A 24,583-nucleotide genomic window follows, 5' to 3' on the forward strand; every position below is an offset into this window, starting at 1 on the left:
GTTCGGGGAGATGCGGGGCGGGGCTCAGGCTCGTGCGGGGCGGAGCCGGGGCGCGATGAGCCCCGTGCTGTGGACGCGCCTGGGCGGGCCTTGAAATACCGCTGCCGGCAGCCTGCGCGCCAGACGCCGCCATGATCATCCCAGTTCGCTGCTTCACCTGCGGGAAGATCGTCGGCAACAAATGGGAAGCCTACCTGGGTCTGCTGCAGGCCGAGTACACCGAAGGGTGAGGCGGCGGGCCTGCGGGGGAGGGGGCGGGCAGGCCGGGCTGGGGTCGTGAAGCAGAGGGGCGGGGGGGAGAGTTCTGCGGCGGCCCCGGGGGTGAGACTGAGGTATCCTGGGCCGGGGATAGATGAAACTTTTGGATGGAGAATTGCCTGTGGGAGCAAGGCAGCGACTGAGGAGTCAAGTGAGCAGGCAGCGTTAGGAATTTCAAACTCTGGTTATCCTCCAGCCCAGCCCTGTGATGTATTCCCGGAAGAATGATTCTTTCTTAAATGTGTTTTGAGGTAGGGTCTCACTGTGTAGCCCTGGCTGGCCTAGAACTCTCTATGTAAAACAGGCAGGTCTTGAACTCATAGCGATCTCCTGCCACCTTCCTGAGTTGTTGGGATTAAAGGCGTGCACGCCCAGCCTCGCTGAAGTTGGGAATGTGGGTTTCAAGCTGCTGTCCTTCTGGAAACTTCTGAGCATCCTTCCCATGGGTGACAGGCACCTCTTCATCCGCAACAGAACACTCAAGTCTCTTCCCTACCCATCTACTCCCTAACCTGTGTCAGCTTTCAGGCCTACTTCTATGTATTTAGAACCTTGTGGACCCTTATAAAATGCAAGGCAGAGCCGGGTGGGGATGGGGGGCGCACGCCTTTAATCCCAGCACTCGGGAGGCAGAGACAGACGGGTATCTATGAGTTCGAAGCCAGCCTAGTCTACAGAACGAGTTCCAGGACAGCCAGAACTGTTACACAGAGAAACCCTGTCTCGAGAAACGAAATAATAATGATAATAAATACAAATATAAAAAAATAAGGTGCAGGACAAACTCTGATATTCAGGCTTTGTGGGTGAGTAGCAGCTAGCCCTCTGGGACCCTCTTTACCTGGGCAAGAGCTTCTCAAGCTCACTAGATCCCAGAGAAATTAAACTCAGTTGGTTTGCAAGCTCTCTCCGAATGTGGAGGAATAGAGCCAAGGAGGCAGACAACAGCCAGTTCACAGCATTTTCTCAGAGTCCACCTGTGGGGCCTGGAATTCAGCTCCTTGATGAGGGGATATTGGTCTCCTAAGCTTCCCCAAGTAAGTTTGGAAGCCCATAAAGCTACCCCAACCCTGGGTACAAGAGCCAGAAGCAGAGATGGGGGCTAGAAATATGGCTCAGCTGTGAAGAGCGCTGGCTGTTCTTCTAGAGGACCCAGGTTCAATTCCTAGAACCCACATGGTGGCTCACAAATGTTCATAACTCCTTTGGGCTTCGGCAGGCATTAGGCATACACGTTCAGAACACCCATACACATAAAATGAAATTTAAAAAGCAAGTATGGCTGGGTGGTGGTGGCGCACGCCTTTAATCCCAGCACTCAGGAGGCAAAGCCAGGTGGATCTCTGTGAGTTCAAGGCTAGCCTGGTCTACAGAGTGAGATCCAGGACAGGCACCAAAACTACACAGAGAACCCCTGTCTCGAAACACCCCTCCCCCCCCCCAAAAAAAAAAAAAAAAAAGCAAGTATGGGCAGAAGGCAGGTAAAGGTATAGGACACTAAAGATTGGCATGTGGGCATATACGTGGGATTGGTGTACCCTGGGGAGTCAAGTGTACATCTAAGTGAGAAAAGGGACTCACCAGCCTCCACTCTTAAGTGTCTGGGTGCATATTCAGAACTCTCCAGGCCATTTCCCTGTGGACTGCTGTCAGGTTTCAGTCCCCATATATGTAGATGTAACCCACAGTAATACACAGAGGCAAGTTGGAGGTGGCTGCAGACCTGTGCAGACTGTAGAGACCACATCCAGCCTCACTCCTCTCCTCCTTACAGGGATGCCCTGGATGCTCTGGGCCTGAAGCGCTACTGCTGTCGCCGCATGCTGCTAGCACACGTGGACCTGATTGAAAAGCTGCTAAACTATGCTCCCCTGGAGAAGTGACTGGCGGAGCTTACTGTCCTCTGCTGGCCATGGGCAGTCTGTCACGCGGAGTTCAAACTGAGGTGTTGGGGAGGTGGGCGGGGTGCCTGGCTGTGGCCAGGTCCCCTCATCCTGGAAGAAACATTCAGTAAAGACCTTTGCAGAGCCACCAGCTGGTCTGACTTTGTAAGGTTCTCAACATCATGCCTGTACTGCCTTGGAAGTTACCTGGCCTGGCTCGGCTTTCCCCCGGGGCTGGTCTCCTTCCTCTTACCTGACTTGGGGGTCTAGTCTTGTGGGGAGCCCCTTGCTTCTGTTTTCTAGGCCTTGACCTGTTTGATCCACTGGCTAGCCTTACAGTGCAGTCTTGCACCTCATGGCTGTAGGGCCTCTCCTCTCCCTGCCAGTGTTCAGGATGGGCAGGGTAGATGTGGCCACACCATCCACAGGCAGGGCCCAAGCCTGCGAGGATACTCCTTTGGAATGCTGAAGAGTGTTTGGAGGCCCACCCAATGTCTCACCACCGTGCTGTAGGGATTCTTTTTATGTGTTTGCTGTTTTTTCTGCTTGTATGTCTTTGCGCCGCTTGTGTACCCACAGAGGCCAAAAGTTTTAGACAGTATGAACTGCCATGTGTTCTTTTTGTTGTTGTTTGAGACAGGGTTTCTCTGTGTAGTCCCGGCTATCCTGGAATTCAGTATGTAGACCAGGCTGGCCTTGAAACTCAGAGATCCACCTGCCTCTGCCTTCTCAGTGTTGGAATTAAAGGTGTGTATCAGCCGGCGGATCTATGAGTTCAAGGCCAGCCTGGTCTACAGAGCGAGTTCCAGGAAAGGCGCAAAGCTCCACAGAGAAACCCTGTCTTGAAAAACCAAAAAAAAAGTATGTGTTACCTACCAAACTCAGATATTCTAGAAGAGCAGCCAGTATTCTTCACCTCTGAGCCATTCCAACTCCTGAGTATTCCCGAGGTCACAAGCTCATTCCCTGTCCTCCAGAATCCAAAGAACCAAGTCCTGGATCCTAAAGAACATTAGCTGTGAGCCCATCTGCTACCCATGCCTGAGGATCTTGTTTCCAGAATCTTCCCAGACCCAGCAGCTAGACATCTCTGCCCTTTAACCCAAATCCCACAGGAGTGGAAAAGTACCTGGCACTAAGAAACCTACTCAAGGCCAAAGGAGGTCCATTTAAGGCTCTGGCTCCTGGGTATTTGCATTAAATGTTCCAGGGTTCTTTTTAGCACATTGATCCCTCTTGAGATTTTTATTGTTTGGTGTTTTGTTTAAGATAGGGTCTCACTTATGTAGTCTTGGCTGGTGTGAAACTCACAGCAGTCCGCCTACTTCCGCCTCTCTTGAGTGCTGGGATTAAACATGTGATGTGCACACACACACTAGTTTGTTTCCAGGGGAGGTGTTGGTTTTTTCGACACAGGGTTTTGGAGCCTGTCCTGGAACTCTCTGTGTAGCCCAGGCTGGCCTCAAATTCACAGAGATCTGCCTGGCTCTGCGTCCCAAGTGCTGGGATTAAAGGCGTGTGCCACCACCGCCCAGCTGCCACACTGATTTTTAAAGAGGAAAAAAGCTTTGCCTTGGGCTGAAGCCTAGTGGCCCCTTGGACTCCGCTCCTCTAGCTGCCACTAAGCAGCATAGGACTGTCGGGGACAGAGAATCAGCTCTTAGGGTACATTTGTGTGTCCTTGAGTATGGACAGTCCTTTGCCTGGCTAAGTCCAGGCCAGAGTGAGCTGGAGGCTCTCCAGCTACCAGAGGTCAGCCTAACTGCCTCTGCCATTGGGCTTCCCCATCCTTGACTCTTCTGAGTACTCCAGCTACCCTGGACCCTAAGGTCCTATCAGCAAGCTGACTCGACTGTTTATACATTTATTGAGCACCTGTTACATAGCAGGAGCACATGTGGGCATCTGGGATACAGCAGTGGATGAAAACAGCCGTGCCCTATTCAGAGATGTTCCAAAAGGAGACAGTGTACAGGAACGTGGGGCATTTGCATGGTGTTACCAGAAGTGGGCAAAAGCCAGGGCTGAGGCTGTTAGGAGCAAGAAAGGCCTGGATGGAGAGGACAAGGCATATACTGTGGGGTTGTGGTTCCCCTCAGCTTGCCCCATTAGTTTGGGGTAAGCAGATCTGAGGGTTCCCAGCAGCAGGCATGAAAGGTACCTAGCCCATCCAGAACAGCCCCTTCCCACCTTCTACCCACCATGCAGGTGGTATGCCCAAGTTCTCCCCAAACTTATTACAAATCACAACTACCCAAAGACAAGTAGCCTGTGGGCAAGAGGCACTTTTGTCAAATAATCTAAACCCTATTCTACCAGCTAGGCCTAGCCCAACACTGGCAACCGGCCCCCTCTTATGCTGGGACAAGTACACTGCCTCAAGCCTTGGGACTTTGGTATGCAGTGAAAGGCACTTGAAGCTACCCCTGAGGTGGGGTCGCCAGGGGTCGTAGTGATGGCATGAGGACAGCTACCTCTCTGGCAGTCAGCAGTCTAACTCAGTAGTACTTTGTAGTGGGGTGGGACATAGTGCAAGGCTGGCAGCCTGGCCTGGCACCGTGGTCAGTAGTGCTCCAACTTGAGGCTTCTGTACAAGCAGCAGGTGAAGATCATGCCGAAGACCTGTGTGGGGCCAGGTTGGTGTAAACAGGGCTGTGGGCCACCAGCCACCCCAGTGTTCCCAGTCACCTCTATGTTTCCGCACCTGCACACAGGCGATGCCGAGGCCCACAGCCCCGATGACCCGCAGGTGCTCCTGAATGAAGGTCTCCAGCTTACTGATACAGCCACCCTAGTGGGGAGAGAGTGGTGGTGGACCTCGCTGGCTCCCACATGCAGCCCTGTTGGACCAGGGTACCCTAAGACGTAGCCAGACCAGCCACCCAGTCAGTCTGGCCCCTTCCTGAGCACCCACCTACCTCCACTTTATAGATGTTGGAGGCATGGTCCCGGCGACCACAGCCAGGTACCACAGTCTTACAGCAGCTGTCAGGAACCACACGGTTGCTTGCCTCACCAGAGCGGATCCACTCACTGTCTCGCCAGTCTTGAGAGTTGTTGCTGCCACAGCAGTGGAACTACGAGGAATATGTGGCTGAGCCCTCCAGCCTGCCAGCACATAGCACCATGCTGGGAAAGTGGGGAGTTACAGGGGGACACCCACCTCTTGCTGCAGCTTGTCTACGGCACTGGTCACACCCTCCTGGCCTGACTGGTGATATCTCTTGATCATGGTGTCCTTCAGATTCTCCTTGAGCTCTGTGTTCAGCTGTGGGTAGGATCAAAGTCTGAAACCGCCCACCCCACCCTCAGGGCAAAGCTAGAGTCAGGACCCCCCGCACCCACCCCCACCCCCACCCCCACCCCCGGTGGGATTGTCAGGACTAGAAGAGACACCAGGCAAGAACAAGGCCAGCCTGGAATGAGTGACACTCTCAATCCTATGAATTGAGAATTCCTCCCCCAAAAGTCCCAAGTCAGCCCTGGGATCTACCTGCCTGTGTGCACACCTGTTCTGGACATACCCCATGGCCAGTTCAGGCCCTTACCTGCTGGTAATAGACATAGGCCAGGATGCCAGCAATGATCTCCAGTAGGAAGATGATGAGGAGCAGGATGAAGTACTAGGAAGCAGGGACCCAGTGAGTTGGGGTTCCTAGTACCAGAGCACCACAAAGCAAGTCCCAACCCAAGAGGCCAAGCAGGAGGAATCCAATTAGCAGCTACAGACTGGGCCACCTAGCTTCTACTTCTCTGGATCTGGTCTATGCCCTAGTAAGTTCAACAGGGACAGCCTGCAGTAACATACTTAACCAGAGTCAAGCCTCAGAACCACTATCAGAGGCCCCTGAGAAACCCATGCCAGGCATCCCCAGCCCCACCACTCCCACCATGTGCCACCAGGCCCTGCTGACCAAGCGTAACAGATTCCGTCGCTCCTTGAAAGTGGCACAGCAGCCCAGGACTCCGGTCACCATGACAACAACACCAGCCACCACTAAGATGTAGGCTGTGGCTAGGTAAGTGCTTGAAGCCAGCAGACTAATGTAGTCACTCTTGAGGGCCAGTGTCCAAATGCCCACTGCCATGACAGCCAGGCCAGCCAGCTGCAGGAAGTATGTACTGGTCACTACATCTGGCCCGGGTCTGGAAGCTGGGGACAAGCCCCTAGGCCAGGCCCCCAAGATGAGGAAGAATGGGGATGTAGGGAGAATGCAGCACTTCTTACCCAGAAGCAGCAGTTGTAGGTGAACAGCAGATACTTGAGGCAGACTGTGCCACATGTTGCCTTCTTCTCATTGAATTCACCCATGCTGGGCCTGCAGAAACACGGAGGAGGTCAGATGGCCTGAAGCACCAGGCCTCCAACTAGGAAGAAAGCTAGAAACCAATGGGGGCAGGACGGGATGCAGCACTTCCCAGATACTTCCAGAGTTTGGAGCTCAGCCAGCTGTGGGCCTTAAGAGGAGCCTTCCCAGGAACCATATATGACTCACTTCCTGGACAAAGGATCAGGGCTAACACCCCTCCTCACAGCCAGACACCCATATTGAATTGTCATGGAGGACCCTCAACCTGCTTGCTGACTCACTCCTGCTGGCAACTGGGGGGAGGGGGGAGCCCCAGCAGACCTTCAGGATGCATTCCTGTGGACTGCCACCCCCACAGCATTCCCTGAGCCCCACATCACTGGCTGATTGCTTAGCACTAATACCCCAGATGTGGCAGAGAGGCAGAGAGCTCAGACCGACCTCAGGTAAACAGTGAGGGCTCTGAGAGCAACCTCTCTACTCCCAGCCTGGGCAGGGACAATAGAGGTGCCGGTAGGTGGAGCCTGCACAATCAGCTCCCCTCTGGGCTGTAGGAGGAGGCCATAGAGGTGGATGGCCATTCCCCCAAAGGTCCTCTAGGCACATCCTGCCCTAGACACACCAGTGTCTGCACTGTGGACAGTATGCAGTACAGACCTCAGCTGAGCACCCCAGGTCAGGTTTCTAGACAGGCGTGCATATGCAGGGCTTTTCACCTGCCACCTGCAGGCTCTGCCCAAGCACCAGCACTCACCTCTGTAAGTCAGAAGGACCAGCAGGTACAGGTCAAAAGTCAGTGGTCTGCCCTTCACCTGGCAGGTAGGATCTTGCCACTCCTATGGTGGTTGAAGCAGTGGTCAGAATGATTTCCACAGACACCAGATCTAGAAGCAGGCATAACAGTCAGGCCTACTATTTTCTTCTGGACCAGGGTGGGGCAGAGGACATTGCTGGCCAGCCTGACCTAGGGAGGGACCAAATGCCTTCTCCAGGTGCCCCACCCTCCAGACCCATCCATCACTGTCCCTCCCCCACCGAACTGCATCAACTGTCCACTCCTGGGGGTGGAAGAGATTACAGACCTCCATTTGGAAATAGGACCCAAATACACGCTGCCTCACTGAAGGAGGGGCATGACACAGAGGCCCGACCACAACGCAAGCCCCGGGGCCAGGCTCTAAAGGCCCAGAACCTATGGAGTGCTGCTTCTGAACACATCCAGCAACATAAGCCAAGGCACAATCAGCAGACTGAATGTTAATTTCCTGAGAAAGGGCCTGCGTGGGAGCCGCGACCAGCCAGAAATAGCTCCTGAGGCCTGGACACAACCGCCCTACAATCAGCCCCTGGACTTCTTTCTCCTGCGCCCTCGATGGCACTGGGCACCCGCCCCACCGAGAGGACAGGGCATTGAAGGCGGCTAGGCGAGGAATCCCCGCGTCACTGAGATGAAGTCACCACAGCCCCTTACCGGTCCCCCCTCCCCCGCGTGCCAATGGGGGAGCCTGCGGTCTCAGGGGAGGGAACCGGTGTCCAGGGACAATGAATAGGGTGATCAGACTTTGACTTTCTGGGTTTCTGCATGAAAGGGATCGCCAGGCCTGTCCAAGAACCACAGAGGCTCTCTCCCTCCCCCCTCCACTTCTTCCTTCCCGCCCCGTTGTCGATCTTCCGGAAAGGAGCCTGCAGCCGTGTCCTACCGGCGCTGCCTCCTGGGCGTCCCCGAGGCCAGCGGTGAAGACTGGGGACACTGGTGCGCGAGGCACTCGGGACACTGCTCCCCACACCCTGCGGCCTGGCTCCGCAGATCACTCACCAACCACACTTTGGAGTATCAGCCCCTGCCGCGGCTGTAGGAGGGATTGCTTGGAGTGCTGAGAATGCTCGGCCCGGGGCCTACGAGGACACGCCCCGCGCGCGACCCCGCCCCGAGCGAGCCCCGCCCACGACCGGCCAGGGCTGGGCAAGTCCCAACTGGTTTGGTGCTAGGGCGCACAGAAGACCGCGCCGCACGGCGAGACCTGGGGACCTGCCCCGTCTGTGGGGCCGGAAAGTTAATTTGAGGGCGCTGGTGGTCAGCAAGACTCCCCACTCACCCAGAGACAGAAGAGCTAGGCGGGAGGCAGAACCCGGGTGGTGACTGGAGAGGTGGAGAAGGTGGCACCTAGCCCACCAGAGCCCAGAACTGAGACCAAGACCAAATCCTCCTCCAGTCTAAGCCCGGGAAACCACTCTGAGGCTGCAGGTTCTAGTGGCTGAGGAAATGCAAGAGGGGAAGCTCCAGGTACAGTGTGAAGGGTGCCGGGAGACCCACAGACACTTGAGGGCCCTGTAAAAGGTACCCAGTCTGGAGGGCATATGGTCTGTCTAGGAACGGTGCCAGAGGATGAAAGAGTAAGGACCTGGGCCAGAGAGTGAGCTGACCATGGAAGTGAGGGGCAGGACTCCCTTTCCACATGAGGACTAGCATGGGAGTGGACACTTGTTGAAACCTGGGTCCTTGGAGTTTCCGCTGTGATGGATGGTGAGGGAGGGCTTGACAAATGACCAGGATCACAGAACATACACAGGAACCCACAGCCACGGGAATGGCAGGTTAGTGTGCACCTATGAATCCCTCCATGTCACCTTGTGCCATGGACACCAAGCATGAACCATAAATGCACTGGGCCTCCCAGACACACGAAAGGCAAGAAGTGTGCACAGTACTCAGTGGCCTTTATTGGTCCGCTAAACAGAGGTGAAAACAGGATGGAGACTGAAGACCTTGACCACTCAGAGGTTAGTTCCTTCAGGCAGGTGATGCTTTCTGCCTAGAGCCCCATACTTAGCAGGCAACCACCACCCATGACCAGTCCCCTTCTAGGAGTAGCTCCTCTAGATAAGGAAGGCCTAGTGAGTCATTTGGGGCTGGTCATCGGGCACTAGGAAGATGGCCAGAGCCTCGTCTGGGGGGCCGAGCCCCGCCACAGCAGCAGCAGCAGTAGGTGGGCCCAGGCTTGTGGGCGATAGCTAGAGCCTTCCTGTGGCTACTGCCCAGCAGCTTAGTCTCACAGGCATCTCTCTCATCTCGAAGGCGCAGATTCAGCTCCCTAGGGAAGAGGAGTTGGAGACTGAGGAGGTTAAGATCTAGAGGAAGATGGCTCTTGAGTCCAGAGTCCAGAGGACTACAGAGACTGCAGCATGAAGGCTATAGAGCAGACATGCGGACTTCCAGCAAGATGGGTAGGAGCCAAGAATATTTGGGAACTTGAGACCACTTCTCCACACCGTCTAGGTAGGCCTGACGCACCTCAGCAGCTCCAGCTGCCTTAGGAGGCTGAGTTTCTCTTTCTGCATGTTCCTGGAGACAGCAACCACATCTCTGTGGGTAGAAGGTTGTGATCCAGATGCAGGGTCGGGGGAAGGGACCCTCTACCCTCCCCACCGGCACCTCACCACACCTTTGGGTTTGCTCCTGACGACCCTGTGCTTCGCCCTCCAGTCGGCTGAGCTGCTCTTGCGCCTGGTCCAGCTGTGCCCGTATCGCCTCATAGGCCCTACGCAGCTGGGTGTGCTGGGCCTGTACCTCTAGCTGTTCTTCAGTCCGGGCCTGCAGCTGCTGTTCCAGCTGGGGAACGGTGGAACGCTGGGTGGCGAACCACGCCCTCCCTCTTCCCTCACCCCCCAGTGCCAAGCTGACCCTTCGCGATTCCTAGCCAAGGACCTCGAGGCACAGGGGACCCCCCCCCCAAAGAAGTTGAGTCTGTGCGAGGATGCAGGCATGAACTGATTGACGACTATGGCTTACTTCCCGCTGCCGCAGGCCGGCGCGCTCCAGCTCCTGCTCGCGGGTCTGCAGCTCCAGCTCCAGGTGGCCCCTCTGTTCCTCCCGGGGTAGTTTCTGGGATGTACAGCCGCACTAGAGCCTTTGCTCCCGGCTCAGAGGAGGCAGGCGGAGAGGCAAGGGCGGGGAGCCAAGGGGTGGAGAGCGCGGGAAGGGGGCACTTGCGGAGGCAGAGCAGAGTTCCCTGGACTTGGGGCAGCTGGGACTCCCGGAGGTGAGCCCTCGGGGGAGGGGCCAGTTCGGGGAAGGCGGAGCCAGAGAAGCCAGCGAGGCTGGGCGTGGCGTGCGTGGGCCCACCTGGCTCTGCACGCGGCGCCGCTGCTCCCCCAGCTGCTGCTCCAGCTCTTCGTAAAGTCCGCGCACCTCCCTCTCGTGCTCACTCTCCCGCCTTCGGGGAACCGGGACATCACAGGCATGAGCATTTGCCAGCTTCGTCTCTCTCCCCTCGTGAGACCCCAAACCTTGCCAGGCTGGCCCTCACCGCCGCAGCGCCTGCTCCAAACCGTCGCGCTCCCGGGCCGCCGCCTCCAGGCAGGCCGACGCGCGCACCAGAACTTCCTCCAGAGACCCCAACAGCTCGGGTCGCTCGCGCTGTAGCCTGACCCAGAGTGTCCTCACAGCCCATTGCCTAGAGGGTGCGAACGGAGACTGGAGCTGGCAGGTGCCGGGGGAGGGGGGGTGTCCCCTTTGCAGACGGTGAACCCCTGGAGAACCCAGCAGCCCAGAATGGCAGCACGTCGGCCGCGCACGGCTCATCCCTATGGGATGTGCTCTCAAGCCTGCTTAGCCTCTAGAGTGCAAGGTGGCCTGTGTACCAAGAGCTATGCCACTGGGTGACTGGGTGTCTGGCGGCGCCCCGCCCCGCAGAGATATGGCCTCCTGAAATGCAAATCCTGAGGGAAATCACGCCAGGCCGCTCTCCCAGACAGCCACAACTGACAAAGGATGGACTGGGGCGGCCTAGGGATTCTGTGGCAACAGACAGGCGGGCAAGGTGGACAGAACATGCTGAGGAGAGGGAAGAAGCACGGAAAGGGAGTGGGCCCAGCATCAACTCACTCGCCCAGGACCCGGGCCACTCCCAGCTTCTCTAAGGAAGTGCAGAATGTCTCAACATCGTCGTCCTCCTCCAGAGAGCCCCCTGTGCTTGACTCAAAGGTTTCCTCAGGAGTCCTCAAGGAGGACCCACCTTGGGCCGACTCCACCCCCACAAACTTCCCTGCAGACATTCGAGGAGAGATGACCAGGACTGCGGGTTAACCCCGGACCTACCCAACTCCCCCGGCCACACACAACATATCCTGCCCTCTCTCAGGGCCCAGTTTCCTGTTTTTCTTCCTTGTTCTAGTTCTATTGGCCTGGGAATGGGAAATGACAGCCAGCTCCCCCGCCCCACCTGGGTTGGCAGAGGAGAAGGGATTGGGGGAGGGCAGACCATACACTGCAGAATAGCTGGGGTGACTGTTTGTAGACGCTGGAATGCTTGGGTAGTTGTGAAAGGCACAGGCTGTGTAGAGTCTCACAGGGGCCTGAATAGGGTCTCTAGGTGACTGGGACCTGCTCACCCAGGCCTAGGCAGAACTCCCGGGCTGTGAGGAAGCCAGTGTGGGCTTGATCCAGACTTTCAAATACAGCCTCCAGCTGCTCAGGCGTAAGGGGAAGATCACTCTGTAGGCCCTAGCCAGGCAAGAAAGACCAAGGTGAGCAGCCAAGGTCGGCCTTGGGCCTGGCAGCCTCTTGGAACTGTGGCTCACCTGCAAGTCCTGCCTAGTGATGAAGCCCTTAGCATCCTTGTCACACAGTAGAAAGAGCTCCTGGGCCTGCTGCAGCATCTCTGCACGATGATGCCCTGCCGAGGCTCCCTTGGTCTCCTCTTCCTCCTGGCCCTCCCCAGGCCCAGGCTGCCCAGGGCTGGCCATAGGAGCAGATCTTGACTCTAGTAGGTGCTGTGAAGCCAAGGGAAGGTCAGAAGAAATGGGAGGAGGGGTGAAGGTGTGTCAGAGGGTGCAGACAGAGCGCTGGGGACCTCCTTGTGCCAGGTAGGAAAGTGAACAGAAGGCAAGGCATTGGGACAGGGGTGCTCTGGGGATGGATGAAGCAGGCTCAGCACCAGAGTTGCTGCTGCCCAGGACCAGTTATCTCAGGAAGTTGAGATTCTGGGAAAAGCCTGAATCCCAGGAAAGAGACAGTTCGAGAAAGTGAGGGTGAGCCAGATGCGGTGGCATATCCTTTTTTGTTTTGGAGACAGGGTTTCTCTGTGTAACAGTCCTGGCTGTCCTGAGGTGGCATAGGGGTGGCATACACTTTTAATCCTAGCACTCTTACGGCAAAGTTAGGCAGATATCTGTGGGTTCAAGGCCAGGCTGCTCTACATAGCAAGTTCCAAGACATCCAAAGCTACATAGTGGGATCCTACGTCAAAGAGAGAGGGAGAGAGAGAGAGAGAGAGAGAGAGAGAGAGAGAGAGAGAGAGAGAGAGAAACCAGACATAGTGGCTCATGCCTTTAGTGCCAGCACTTGGGAGGCAGAGGCAGGCAGATCTCTGTGAGTTCAAGGACAGCCTGGTCTACAGAGTGAGTTCCAGGAGAGCCAGAACTGTTACACAGAGAAACCTTGTCTCTAAAAACAAAACAAGAAGAAAGTGAGAGTGAGAACTTACTACAGAAGACTCATAAAAACAGGTGGCCAACTCTTGGCAGCCAAGAGAGAGATTGTGTAGTGAAAGAGGGCCAGAGGGTGAAGAACCTGCCACATCCTGGACCTGAGAGATCCCAAGCTGGGACTGCCTAAGGAAGAGGGCTGAATCACTTTTGACCAAGTCCTTAGCCTCAGGCCTGAGCCTGTGATGCCCTGGCCTTCTGACAGCTGGCAAGCAGAGAGTAAACTCCATCAGCCCCTCCCATCTGCCAATAAGGCCTTAAGGGTGCAGGTGCAAGGCCCCAGCCCTGGGCACTGGACAGCTTTTGTAAGAAACACCTCCACGTCTTGGTTTAAGACAGCCTCTGGTCTTTTTCTCTTCCCCTGGGGCCTCCCTCTCACCTCCTGGAATGAACATTCCACCTCTACTGTCTGTCCCACAGTGTACTAACCCCAGATTTCCCAAAGCTACAGACCAGTGACACCAGCCCAGACCGGCTATCTCACTTCTCAGTCCTTAGGGATATCTTCCCCCGACCCATATTCCAGGAAGAGAGGAACGATAATCCAAGAAGCAAACACGAGGAAGCAGCATGTCAGGGCAACCTGGAGTCTTTGCCCCCTTGACGGCTACCCTCACTGCAACCAGACACGGTCACCAACCGCTCCCGGGCTCCACAGGACCGGAGGTCCATCCCAGCCGGAAGCTGAGCTGCAGCCAGGCTCCAGGGAGTCCAGAGGAAGGGCAGCGGGTGGGCCCACAGGCAAACCTCATCCACGCACGTCTAGGCTAGCTGCCGTGCACCTCGGGAACACAGCCGTCCCAGACAGACGCGTGCGGTCGCCGCTCCACACAGAGGTCCGAAGGTGCGACCACCGAGGGGGCGGGGGTGCTGGGAGCTCAGGGTTGGGAGCCCAGGGTTGGGGGTAGGGAAGCCCGGCAGGTGCGGCACTGGGACCCCAGCCGCGGGACCTGCGAACCAGTGCCTACCTGCGAGCCGCGCCGCCGCACCTGCCGCAGACGGGCCGCTCCTCCCGGAAACGCGCGGCGAGCCCCGCCCTGCCCGGACCCCAACAGCCTGCGAGGGGTTCGGACCCACAGCCACCTTGCGCCCTTACAGGCCCGGAGACCCCGGGATAGCACGTCCGGGTGGATCCACCAGAGCGCTGCTGTTGCTTTGTCCCGCCTCTCCTATCTTGGTGGCCTGACCCAGGGTGGCTAGCTCTCCCGGGAGAGCCACAGGGGGCAGCAATGTTGACGTAGTGTCCCTCACCCCCACCCCCAAGACCCTTCCAGGGCAGGATCAAGGCCGCGGAGGTGCAGATACCAGCCCCCACCCCGCCCGGAATATCCAGACTTAGGGTGCCAAGAAGTGTGTGTAGGAAAATGCCGAGCAGGAAATAGACCAAATACTTTCAGTGGCTGTATCCGTGGCTGGGGAGACTAGACTTTCTTCTCTATACTTTTCCAGTTTGAGTCTTCTAAGTTTTAATGCTAACGAATGACATGTAAGTTAGCAGCACTCCTATGTGAGTTAAGTGAGTGTGGGGACACAGTTGAGACCACCTCAGCAGTCTGCTCCCAGCACTCCTTTTGGGGCACAGTCCTGATTAGGGTTCCCCCAGGCCTAGAAGAACTCAAGGAGATGGTGCCAAAGTCCTACTTAGAAGGAAACCCATCCACTTCCAAAGGTATGCCCCCCATCAAGCCCCTAAACTGACCTGAAAAGCTGGCCTGGGTGTCACAGGCTGCAGAGGCGCTGGGGGGCCCTGTGCTTCTCAAGTAGAACCACAACAGGCTGGCCCTATAGGACAGGACCTGGAGACAAGAGGAGGGGCGGCCCCTGGCACCTAGGCCAGGACCTGCCTGGCCGGCTCGCCCAGTCCTGCTGTCCCAGGTCCCATAACCAGACCAACCGTTATTGTTGGCTAGGGGCTGCAACCGCAGCCACTGTGCGCCTTTTGGGAGGGGCAAGTGGGTGCTGAGCACGTAGGACTAAGCCAAGTCCTGCAGATTGACAGCTAAGCTCATCCCTCACTCACAGTTCTCCCTCCTCCAGGACTGTACAACACACACACACACACACACATACACACACACACTCACACACACATACACACACACACACATACACACACTCACACACATCACACATACACACACTCACACACATACACACACACTCACACACATACACACACATACACACACTCATACACACACATACACACACGCACTCACACACATACACACACTCACACATACACACACATACACACAAACATACACACATACACACACACATACACACACACTCACACACACATACACACACACTCACACACACACATACACACACATACACACACACAAACACACTCACACACACTCACACACACATACACACACATACACAAACACACACTCACACACACACTCACACACACATACACACACATACACACACACATACACAAACACACACTCACACATACACACATCACACATACACACACACTCACACACATACACACACACATACACACATCACACATACACACACACTCACACACACTCACACATACACACATACACACACACACACATACACACACTCACACACACACACATACACACACACAAACACACACTCACACACACATACACACACATACACACACACATACACAAACACACACTCACACACACTCACACACACATACACACACATACACACACACATACACAAACACACACTCACACATACACACATCACACATACACACACACTCACACACATACACACACACATACACACACTCATACACACACACACACACACACACATACACACACACTCTAGCAGAGGATACTTTCAGGAAACAGTGGTGAGTTAGGGCCTCACTACCTTGCCTCAGTATTCCAGGCCACTGCCGAGGCTCTGGGAGGAAACAGGTAGAGTCACAGTACAGAAAAGGCACACGCGAACATGTACCTGGCAATGAGGAGTGTGACAACCAAGAAAGAAGAGCCAAGCACGAAGTTCTGAGCAAGACGCCCAGTGTGGGCCAGGGACTGAGCTTCCCTGGTCCCCAGGCCTCAGTTCCAGAAGCTTCAGCCTTCACAGGGATCCAGCCCTGAAGTCAGCCCTGATCCACACCCTCACTGTGTCACCATGTGGAGCGGATGTGTGGGTGACACCTTTTGTAAACATTTTCCCCTTAGTGCTTGAGATGGAATCCGAGCCTGGTGCATGCTGGACAAATGCTCAACCACTGGGCTACTCCAAGCCAACATTTTAGTTTTTATTATGCTAAGGTTCTTAGTCCTAAACATATCAGCTGGTGCTTGAAACTCTGCCCAAGAGACATGTCAGCAGGCCTCAGGGCAAACGGAGCAGCATACATGAGTCCTTGCCAGGGGGCTGACCCTGGGAGAGGGTCCCCAGCCGCCAGGTCTCAAAGCAACTCTGTGAGGCCCAACTGTTAGCTATTGAGACGCCGGTCATCTGAGAAATGGCTTTGTCCACTGACCTCCGTCAGAGGCAAGAGTAACATGCAGAAGAGAGGAAGGCAGAAGCTGAGCTGTGGCTTTTATTGTATCTACTTTGGCAAAAATAAATAAGTCTTCACACACTCTGCAAGGAAACTTGAAAAACGGGGAGAAGCAGCAGCTGTGGAGTTCTCAGGACTGACCCTGCACTGAGAAGGTGGTGGGCAGGCAGGGGGGGGAGAGTAAGGCACAGGTGAAGGGCAGGGGCTCTGTGGGCTCCGGGGAGGTCACTCCTATCCCTCCCCACCAGGAGCAGCATAGTGAGTGGCTGGTCAAAGGCTTCACATCGAACCCCCTTTGCAGCTGTGCAGGGTCCCATGTCCTCATTCCACAGCCCCAGGGCTCCCCATAGTGGGGCAGGGCAACTTGGAGCTTGGCTGGTAGCCGAGGGAACTGGGAATGACGGCCCTCAGCAAGGTGGGAGGCCAGGTGGATGCTGAGGAGGGGCGGGGTCTGCGGAGGCAGGGCTGGCAGGTGTGCGCATCCGCAAGGCATCCGGAGGGAAGGCCACGTTGGTGCAGAAGAGGCCCAGCAGCAGCTGACGCTGGCACTCCTCCCACTTGGCCAGCGCGTCCCCCAGTGAGAGGTTGTTTCGGACCCAGTTGGGCAGTGCCTCACTGTAGGTGGCGCAAGACAGTGGCACAGAGGGCAGAGACTGGGCTCGACGCAGTTCCACCTGCTCAGACAGTCTGCAGGCGAGGAGACATGGAGGGAAAGAAGGCTTAGTGGAGGTCTGAGGTCCCAGGCCCCAGGTCCCAGGTGGGCGGTCATGGCAGCTCACCTGGAGGGCAGATGGTCACCCAATTTCCTCTTGGCCCTCATCACCAGATACTGGCAGATGCTGCCTGTCTGCTCTTTCATCCACCGGATATCCTCAGGAACATCAGGCAGCCACTCCAACAAGCTAGGAAGGGAGCACCAAGTATGACCCCAGAAACAAGTTGGGCTCTGAGGCTCACCTGCCAGATACTGAGCACCTACCCTCCCCAAATCTCCCTAGCAGCTCATGGCTCATGGATGATCCTAGACTTCTGTCCTTGATGTATGATATGTGATGTGTTCTCCCCAGATGCCCCTTCCCACTCTCACCGGATGGTGAAGGACACTGCACTCTCCAGTGGCAGAGTATAGGGCACCATCATGGCAGTCGCCAGGCGCACGGGCAGCATGTTGGAGAGGGTGGTCATCAGGTCCTTAGGCTCCACACAGGCCTCCAGCAGGGCTGCAGGTGGGAAGGTGGTAGCCAGTTAGGGAAGTGGAAGCCTCCCAGACCTCCTGGCCAAGCTTCTCCAAGGGACCCTGCCCCTTCCTCCGCCTTCCTTCCCCATGGCACACCTTCATTGAGTCTGGCAGGCAGGTGCTCTAGAATTCGATCTTTTCCATGGGGCTGCAATTGGTCCTCCTCTCCAGTCCTCTCCTCAGTCACAGCAGCTCCCTCTGCATCCTTTTCCTGGGGGACAGCTGGGGGCAGCGCTAGCAAGGGGTTGGGCTGGTTCAGTAGGCCTAGGGTGGGGGTGGGGTGACAGAGATGCCATCAGAGTTTATGGCCACTAGGGGGCATTGCAGAACCAGCTTCTCCCAACCCAGGGCTGCCCACACACCATTCCTCCTAAGAAATCGAAGTCCGTCTCTGTAGCCCTGCTTGCACATCTCGCGGAGAACCTGTGAGAGGAATGTCTAAATCAGCCCAGACAGGTGCAGTTAAGTCCTGCTGTGACAGTTAAGTCCCCGTAACAGTCACTTCCACCAACAACCTGTCCAGGCTTGAAGTGCCGTAACCTTTGGAAAGCATATACAAGTTCCAGTGCTGTCCCAGTGCTGTCCCAGTGCTCGGAAGTCCCCAGCAGCTCTCTCCCCTGGTGCTTAGACAGGACTAGCTGTGGTAGCTCACCATGGGCTCTGGTGGGAAGAGAGCCTTTGAGAGGCGGTAGAGATTGCGCAGGTTGAATTGGATGCTGGTGTTGGTGACACGAAGCTCGTGGATATTGGTGGAGCTGTCCTGTGGGCAGATGTCACTCTCGCCTGAGAACGGGGACACTGTGATGGTATTCTTCAGCTCATAGAGTGGCAAGTTGTCTGAAATGCCGCCGTCCACATAGCGCTTTGCAAGAACACACATTCATAGTCACATGGTTAGGGGCCTGCTGGGTATTCTGGTAACTCTATCTGGTAGCTGTTCCATTTAAGCCTTTTGCCCACTAGGCATTGGCCACTGGGGACTCAGTAAATAGCCAGACAGATGGAATTGGGATGGGTACCAGCCACAGGAAGTGAGGGACTGGAGAGGAGAGAGGTGCCCTGCTGGCCTTTCTTCTCCACCTCTTTATCTTACAGCCCAGACAGTACATGATGCTTGTCATTCCAAGGCAGGGCTAAGCAGGGATACTTACCACTCCTTGGAGGGTAGGAGGGATGAGACCACAGTATACTGGGATAAAAGTGCTGCAGACATTGGCCTGAAGGATAAGACAGGGCAGTAGCAGGACCCTTCCTTGAGTTAATCCCATCCCCCGACACAGCTTCTCCAGGGCTTACCTGGATGAGTTCATCCTTGGAGTTAAACTGAGAGATGATGACATTCTCTCCATCTGAAACACGAGTCAAGGAGATGCCCAGGCGTCCACTGGCACGCTCATGGCAATCAGCAGGCAGGGTCTTCAGTAGACAGCCACGGATGGTCTTTACCAAGTTGAAGGAGGGGTGCAGAGGGCCCAGGAATCGCTTCCGGGCCTCCTTGGACACCTCAATAATGTTGGCACCTGCTTCACCTGGAACAGCAGGGCCAGGATCAGGGACAACTCTTCCAGCTTAGTAACCATCCTTCCCTCAGGACTCCACACCCAGGAGGTACCCAGATGGATTACATTCTGTTGATCCTGAAGACGCCCATGCCCACACTGGGGACTGGCTCACAGCTGGGACTTTGCCACCTAAGTGGAAGGAGGCAGGCCACCACCCTGGGGATGGCATACAGCAGGAGCTGGCCAGCTGGGATTGGAATCTGCCCTGTGCCTGGTATTTCCCAACTGCCTGTCTCCATGAGTCACTGTGCCTAACATGGTATGGCACGTGGCCCAGAGAGTGAGGAAGACATAGGGTCAACTCTGACCTGCTTCAACCTTCACCTACTTAGCCAGATATAGGTGGGTGGGCAGATCCACAGAGCCCAGTTCAGCCCAGGAAGCACAACCTTGAGAGCATCAGGCTAAAGTGGTAAGCCCACCTCTTGGGGAGACATGATTGTCTCACTGCAGTACACCAGCACTCTTAGGAGCCCATGGGTGCTGGCCCAGAACAATAGCAGAGTGGCCAGGGAGAGGAGAGTCTAGGGTTTTTCCTCTGAGGATCTATGCCCTCCTCTAAGACTCCCTCCTTGGCAGGCGTGGGGTATGTAGACCAAGGGCTCACAGCTGACACCTGCCACACTGTCATGGTTCTAGCTGCCCAAGATCACCTGTGAAAGGTATTGGTAGTAAGTAATTCTATGAGACTGTTATCCCTAACTCATTCTCAACTCAGGTGGAGTCTTGATGTGTGTCTGAGACCAGCTGTCCACTATACTCACTCCTCTGAAGGCCTCCATGAGAGCCAGTGGACAAGATCACAGGGTGAACCCCCAAGGTACCAAGAACTAGAGTTGTGTTCCTTCTCTTCCCTCCTCAGGGCAGTGGTGATGGGAAAGAGATAGCAGGGAACCCTAGACAGGCTCCAGTTGAGCAGGACTCCCTTGTCACCTTGGCTGCCCTATGGGATGGGGGATGGGCAGCAGTTCCCAGGACTCTTGAGGAAGAACGTTGTGTGCTGTAAACAACAACCCACGTGGTAGCCAGAAGTACCATGGAAGTAGCCGGAGACCCAGCCTCCCCCCCCCGTTTCCATCTCTGTACTCCTGAAACCCTTCAGAGCACAGAAGTATGGCCACCCTGTGAAGTGGGTCAGCTGGCCACAGCTGGGGAGTCAGGCTGTCAACGCACCATGGACAGAGGAAGCACTTATGCCCAGCCCTGACTCTAGCGGGCTTTGCCTTCGGAGTCAAACCTCTTTAGGGGTTACACCACTTTGTCCAGATGCCCTTTCGAGATACCCCTGTACTAGGCCCCGGAGCCACAGCAGTTTGCAGCAACAGAGCTTCAGGACGCAGTGACCGCTGGCAGCCCGTTCGGGGTGAAGTATGCCCCTCCTCTCTCTCTCATGGCCCCGCCCACGATTTACTTTCTCTTTCCAATAACACGGTCTGGCAGCACCTGCCTGTCCCCAACTTTTGTGCCCCTTGAGGTGGGTTACACAGGCACCGGAAAGAATGCCATCAGCCGGGAGCGCGCCAGGTCCCACCCCAATCCCTGGACACTTTTGGAACAAAACAAATCAGAACCCGCCCCAGACCTGGGCTCAGAACTGGACCTTTGGTCGTAGTTCCGGGATACAGGCAGAGACGCTCCCTCCACTGCGCCTCCTACACTAGCGGCTGGATCAGCTTCCCTACGCGGGTTGGGCGTGGGACGCTGGAGCATCCACCGGGCCCCGCGCGGTACCCACCACACCCTGCCCAACTTCCGCCCAGCCAGGCTTACCCAGGCAGGCCCCAGTGACCAGGGCCGTGGCGGTGAGCGCCCCTGCCGAGGCGCCGTAGATGTGCGTGGCGTTGGCCACCAGGAAGGGCGCGTGCTCACGGAGGCAGGAGGCCACGCCAATGTGGTAGACACCGAGGAAGCCGCAGCCAGCGAACGAGATGTTCCACTTGGTCTCCCTCGGAAACATCGTGGCTCAGTGTCCTGCGGGCTGTGGGTCCCGCAGTCGCGGTAGCTTAGGGTCCCCGCCGGCGGAGGCGGAGACGCTGTGCCGGGAGGCAGAGGAGGAGGTGTTTTAGTGCGGGACGAGGGCGGGGCCTGTCGGCAGGGGGCAGGACTCGGGCGCGAGACCCAACTGGATTGCGCCGGGAACGGCCGCGCCCCTGAGGCCCCGCCCCTCACGACACCTGCTGGGTAAAGCCATCTGAGAGATCCAGAGGGCCTCCCAGCCCTTCAGCCTCCTTCCTTCGACCCCACAGCGTGGGCAGCCACTGGAATTAGGGGGCCTGGGTGAGTGGAGAGGTGAGAGTTTCATACTGACCTGGGTACTGGCTAAGAAGAGCTCTGGTTTATGAGCAGGCGCCCCCCTTCTCCAGGGACACCCACCCAGACACAGAAGAGCTGGAACCTGAGTGAAAATGCAGATAGTACCCTCTTGGGCCTGAAAACCTGATCCATTCAGACTTCAACGGCCAAGAATCACAGGCCCAACAACAGATTGACACTGGCCCAGCAAACACTGCCACACACCAAGTCCCGCTCCACTCTAAGGGTCCCTCGATACCCTGGCTGTTCACCTGGGTCTGTAGCTATCTGACCCTGGCTCCTGATTTATAGGGTCTACCTGGTCTCAGAATAAGGTCTCACCCCAACTAGTTGTCCCAGTAAGCAGTGTGCTCCTGGTAATGTCACCCTCCCGTCCTTTTTTCCGCATTGTTCTCTCAGCTGTGGGACAGGCTAGGCTAGCTTAGACCTAGGAACAGCTTTCATCTTGCCCTACCCCTAACGAGGGGTTGGGGTGAGGGGTGCCCAGAAATTCTCACTCCCAGCCAGCCTTAGACCTGCCACAACAGCAGAAGTACAAATGTGTTACCAAAATCTGACCCACAGTGACTCTTATTCAGGTGACCCAGGTCCTTAACATGCACGACAAAGAATTTCAAGACCAGTAGGAATGGTTTATTAAGCATACAAATGAGAGGCACTTAAGAGCCAAGTGCAGGCCTTAGTAATGTGCCTGAGGGCCTGAGCAGTAGCTATGTATGTGACTTGGTGGTGTGTGTGTGTGGGGGGGGGGGGGGGTGAAGCTGTTTAATCTACAAATAAACTAATTTTAGACATTAGCTAAAGGATGTGCTGATATACTTTCTTATCTATGGACTTCAGTCCTTGAAGTCGTGAACCTTCCTTCAGCTCTCAAATGCTGGGATTAGAGGTGCCTACCTTAAGAGCCTTTTAAAGATACATATACGGGCTTGCAGCTGGAGAAGGAAGTGTGTAGGGAATAAAACACTCAAAGGGGGGCTGGAAAGATGGTTCAGAGGTTAAGAGAACTGGCTGCTTTTCCAGAGGTCCTGAGTTCAATTCCCAGCAACCACATGGTGGCTCACAACCATCCGTAATGAGATCTGGTGCCCTTTCAGGCATACATGCAGACAGAACACTGTATACATAATAAATAAATCTTTAAAAAAAAAAAAAAAAAAAACCTCAAAGGGATCCTTACGTCATGAGGAGGCTAGGATTGAGGCAGTTGAGTTTATTGACCATTTTGTTTGTGAAGTTTTCTCAGAAAAGGGAGTACAGTTCTTTGGCAGGTGGTCCGGTCAGTAATGTTGAAAACCCCTGGATGTCAGCCATCAAGAGAAGGAAATGTACACAAGGAGAGTGAGGGCTGAGTGAATGGGTTCCAGGGCTGGTTTTAAAGATCCCTCTGGTGGTCCCCAGGGCAAGGACTAAATTGGGAATGAAGCCAGGAGACATAGTGGGGCTGCTGGTGGATGGAGAGAAAGTGAAGCCACAGAAGGGACCCTAGCATCTGGAATGGAGAGCTGTGTAGCTGCAAGGACACAGGAGCCATTGCTCTGAACCAGGATGATTCATCCTGTGATGGAGCCATTTCACACTCAGCACAAGGACTAAGTGCAGGCATGGGTACAAGAATAGGGTAACGAGGGAGGTGAGGTCAACAGTGCCCCAACAGCGTGGAGTCAAATGAGTGAGGTGCCCCTGGGACTACTAAGCTGAGCTCTGGCAAACAAGTAGGGGTGAGCAGGGAAGATGTAATAGGATGTTTGTTGTTTTTGAGAGTCTTTGTGGCCCTGGCTGTCCTGGCTTTCTTGGAATTCTGACATACCTTCCAAGTGCACAACACACAGCTTACATTTATTTTTTAAATTATGTGTATGTAGAAGGGGTATGTGCACCTGAGTGCAGGTGCCCAGAGTCCAGATTAGTCAGATCCCCTTGAACTATAGAGGGTTGTGAATCACCAAGCCACTCAGCGTGGATACTGGGAACAGAAATCATGTTGTTAGAACAGTGCTTTTAACCCACTAAGCCATCTGTCTAGCTTTAAAAATGTGTAGATACCCAGAAGTCAAATGGCTGCATATGAACCCCTGGATTTGGAGTTACATGTTATTTGTGAGCCACCTGACTCAGGGCGTCCTAGGTGTTAGGCAAGCACTCTGCCACTATACTCCCTCCGGGTCCAGAACTTTATTTTTTGAGACAAGGCTTCTGTGTAACCTTACCCTGGCTAGTCTTGACCTCACAGATTCCCCCTGCCTCCTATTGGGATTAAAGGCATGCACCACTACCACCAGGCTCAGAACTTGACTTTTAAAAATCCTTCATGCCAGGCAAATTTGTTTCCACACTGGCCTGAGCCACATCATAAATTTGAGGCCAAATACTCTCAAGGTGGGGGTATAAGGGTATGTCCTGATTAATACCACTGTAGAGGCATGGTACAGTAGGAACACGTCCTCAGAGGCAGCCAATAAAGTCTAGGGCTTATGGTGGTCACAGGAAGAAGCCAAGGACTTAAGGTCTTCCACACAATTTTTTTCCAGTAACAGGCCCGAGGGAGTGCTGCAGCAGCTCAGTAGGACCTCTGCTCTTATTTCCACAGAGCACCAGGCTGTTGGGTACACATGCTTTCAGGCCCCTGGGAGATGCTGGTGCCAAGAACATGGTTGGCCTTTCTCAGAATCCTGAGACCGGGTAATTCCCATTAGCAGCCTTATGACAGTCCCCTTCTTTCAGGGTCCAGAGTGAAACTGAGTCTTGCCCAGAACCCTGAACCTCCCCTTCTGAGACCCTCCTGTCCCCAGCTCTACCTTTACCTGCTCCCTGGCAGCTCACTCCACAGCTTTGAAGCTATGGCTTCTGATCTTCTCCAGACCCACCACCCCTCCTGGCTTCATGCTGTCCTAATTTTATTCCCTGCCACAAGGAAGCAGAGTGATTGCCTCCAGCCCTTCTGTAAGACACTCAGCTGTCTCCCTAAAAGGCAGACCATTTACACTGGAGTGTAGTCTGGC

The 24,583-nt window shown here is 55.4% G+C and overlaps 4 protein-coding genes across 6 annotated transcripts; 1 reads left to right on the top strand and 3 right to left on the bottom strand.

Annotated features, from left to right (window-relative positions):
* Positions 1 to 48: 48 nt before the first annotated feature.
* Polr2l (RNA polymerase II, I and III subunit L) lies at positions 49 to 2,289 on the top strand. Its single transcript, XM_059264493.1, has 2 exons — positions 49 to 226; positions 2,033 to 2,289. Exons 1-2 carry the CDS (start codon positions 132 to 134, stop codon positions 2,139 to 2,141), a joined length of 204 nt encoding a protein of 67 aa, XP_059120476.1. The 5' UTR covers positions 49 to 131; the 3' UTR covers positions 2,142 to 2,289.
* A 1,702-nt stretch (positions 2,290 to 3,991) lies between these two features.
* On the bottom strand, positions 3,992 to 8,373 carry Cd151 (CD151 molecule (Raph blood group)). Of its 2 annotated transcripts, none has more exons than XM_059264475.1 (9): positions 8,268 to 8,373; positions 7,206 to 7,335; positions 6,370 to 6,460; positions 6,056 to 6,247; positions 5,690 to 5,764; positions 5,305 to 5,409; positions 5,060 to 5,218; positions 4,846 to 4,932; positions 3,992 to 4,763 (listed from the first exon to the last, which is right to left on the bottom strand). In XM_059264475.1, the coding sequence occupies exons 3-9, from the start codon at positions 6,451 to 6,453 to the stop codon at positions 4,704 to 4,706; spliced, it is 762 nt and encodes a 253-aa protein (XP_059120458.1). In that variant the 5' UTR covers positions 6,454 to 6,460; positions 7,206 to 7,335; positions 8,268 to 8,373; the 3' UTR covers positions 3,992 to 4,703. The 2 variants fall into 2 exon arrangements, with proteins under 2 accessions (XP_059120458.1, XP_059120467.1); XM_059264484.1 differs by lacking the exon at positions 8,268 to 8,373 and adding an exon at positions 8,152 to 8,261.
* A 717-nt stretch (positions 8,374 to 9,090) lies between these two features.
* Positions 9,091 to 13,619, bottom strand: Cracr2b (calcium release activated channel regulator 2B). Its single transcript, XM_059264504.1, has 9 exons — positions 12,032 to 13,619; positions 11,843 to 11,954; positions 11,337 to 11,496; positions 10,759 to 10,905; positions 10,575 to 10,665; positions 10,242 to 10,334; positions 9,895 to 10,061; positions 9,744 to 9,815; positions 9,091 to 9,543 (listed from the first exon to the last, which is right to left on the bottom strand). The coding sequence occupies exons 1-9, from the start codon at positions 12,194 to 12,196 to the stop codon at positions 9,366 to 9,368; spliced, it is 1,185 nt and encodes a 394-aa protein (XP_059120487.1). The 5' UTR covers positions 12,197 to 13,619; the 3' UTR covers positions 9,091 to 9,365.
* A 2,875-nt stretch (positions 13,620 to 16,494) lies between these two features.
* Positions 16,495 to 21,374, bottom strand: Pnpla2 (patatin like phospholipase domain containing 2). 2 transcript variants are annotated; one of them, XM_059264516.1, is made up of 9 exons: positions 21,039 to 21,374; positions 19,003 to 19,235; positions 18,858 to 18,923; positions 18,359 to 18,568; positions 18,069 to 18,129; positions 17,803 to 17,970; positions 17,557 to 17,689; positions 17,249 to 17,371; positions 16,495 to 17,156 (listed from the first exon to the last, which is right to left on the bottom strand). In XM_059264516.1, the coding sequence occupies exons 1-9, from the start codon at positions 21,223 to 21,225 to the stop codon at positions 16,877 to 16,879; spliced, it is 1,461 nt and encodes a 486-aa protein (XP_059120499.1). In that variant the 5' UTR covers positions 21,226 to 21,374; the 3' UTR covers positions 16,495 to 16,876. The 2 variants fall into 2 exon arrangements, with proteins under 2 accessions (XP_059120499.1, XP_059120508.1); XM_059264525.1 differs by lacking the exon at positions 21,039 to 21,374 and adding an exon at positions 19,332 to 19,452.
* Positions 21,375 to 24,583: the final 3,209 nt, after the last annotated feature.

This window comes from Peromyscus eremicus, chromosome 1 (assembly GCF_949786415.1).
Source record: "Peromyscus eremicus chromosome 1, PerEre_H2_v1, whole genome shotgun sequence".
In the NCBI taxonomy this organism is placed as follows: domain Eukaryota; kingdom Metazoa; phylum Chordata; class Mammalia; order Rodentia; family Cricetidae; genus Peromyscus; species Peromyscus eremicus.

Excerpts from the sequence above, each read along its gene's own strand:
- Polr2l (XM_059264493.1), top strand. The coding sequence starts at position 132 with ATGATCATCCCAGTTCGCTGCTTCACCTGCGGGAAGATCGTCGGCAAC. Across the intron at positions 227-2,032 it reads CAGGCCGAGTACACCGAAGG|GGATGCCCTGGATGCTCTGG; the intron begins GTGAGGCGGCGG and ends TCCTCCTTACAG.
- Cd151 (XM_059264475.1), bottom strand. The coding sequence starts at position 6,453 with ATGGGTGAATTCAATGAGAAGAAGGCAACATGTGGCACAGTCTGCCTC. Across the intron at positions 5,410-5,689 it reads CCTATGTCTATTACCAGCAG|CTGAACACAGAGCTCAAGGA; the intron begins GTAAGGGCCTGA and ends TCCTACCCACAG. Across the intron at positions 5,219-5,304 it reads TAGACAAGCTGCAGCAAGAG|TTCCACTGCTGTGGCAGCAA; the intron begins GTGGGTGTCCCC and ends TATTCCTCGTAG.
- Cracr2b (XM_059264504.1), bottom strand. The coding sequence starts at position 12,196 with ATGGCCAGCCCTGGGCAGCCTGGGCCTGGGGAGGGCCAGGAGGAAGAG. Across the intron at positions 10,335-10,574 it reads GGCGCCGCGTGCAGAGCCAG|AAACTACCCCGGGAGGAACA; the intron begins GTGGGCCCACGC and ends TGTACATCCCAG. Across the intron at positions 9,544-9,743 it reads AGGCAGCTGGAGCTGCTGAG|GGAGCTGAATCTGCGCCTTC; the intron begins GTGCGTCAGGCC and ends CCTCTTCCCTAG.
- Pnpla2 (XM_059264516.1), bottom strand. The coding sequence starts at position 21,225 with ATGTTTCCGAGGGAGACCAAGTGGAACATCTCGTTCGCTGGCTGCGGC. Across the intron at positions 18,569-18,857 it reads CTCCTACCCTCCAAGGAGTG|CGCTATGTGGACGGCGGCAT; the intron begins GTAAGTATCCCT and ends GTTCTTGCAAAG. Across the intron at positions 17,971-18,068 it reads TCGATTTCTTAGGAGGAATG|GCCTACTGAACCAGCCCAAC; the intron begins GTGTGTGGGCAG and ends CCCCCACCCTAG.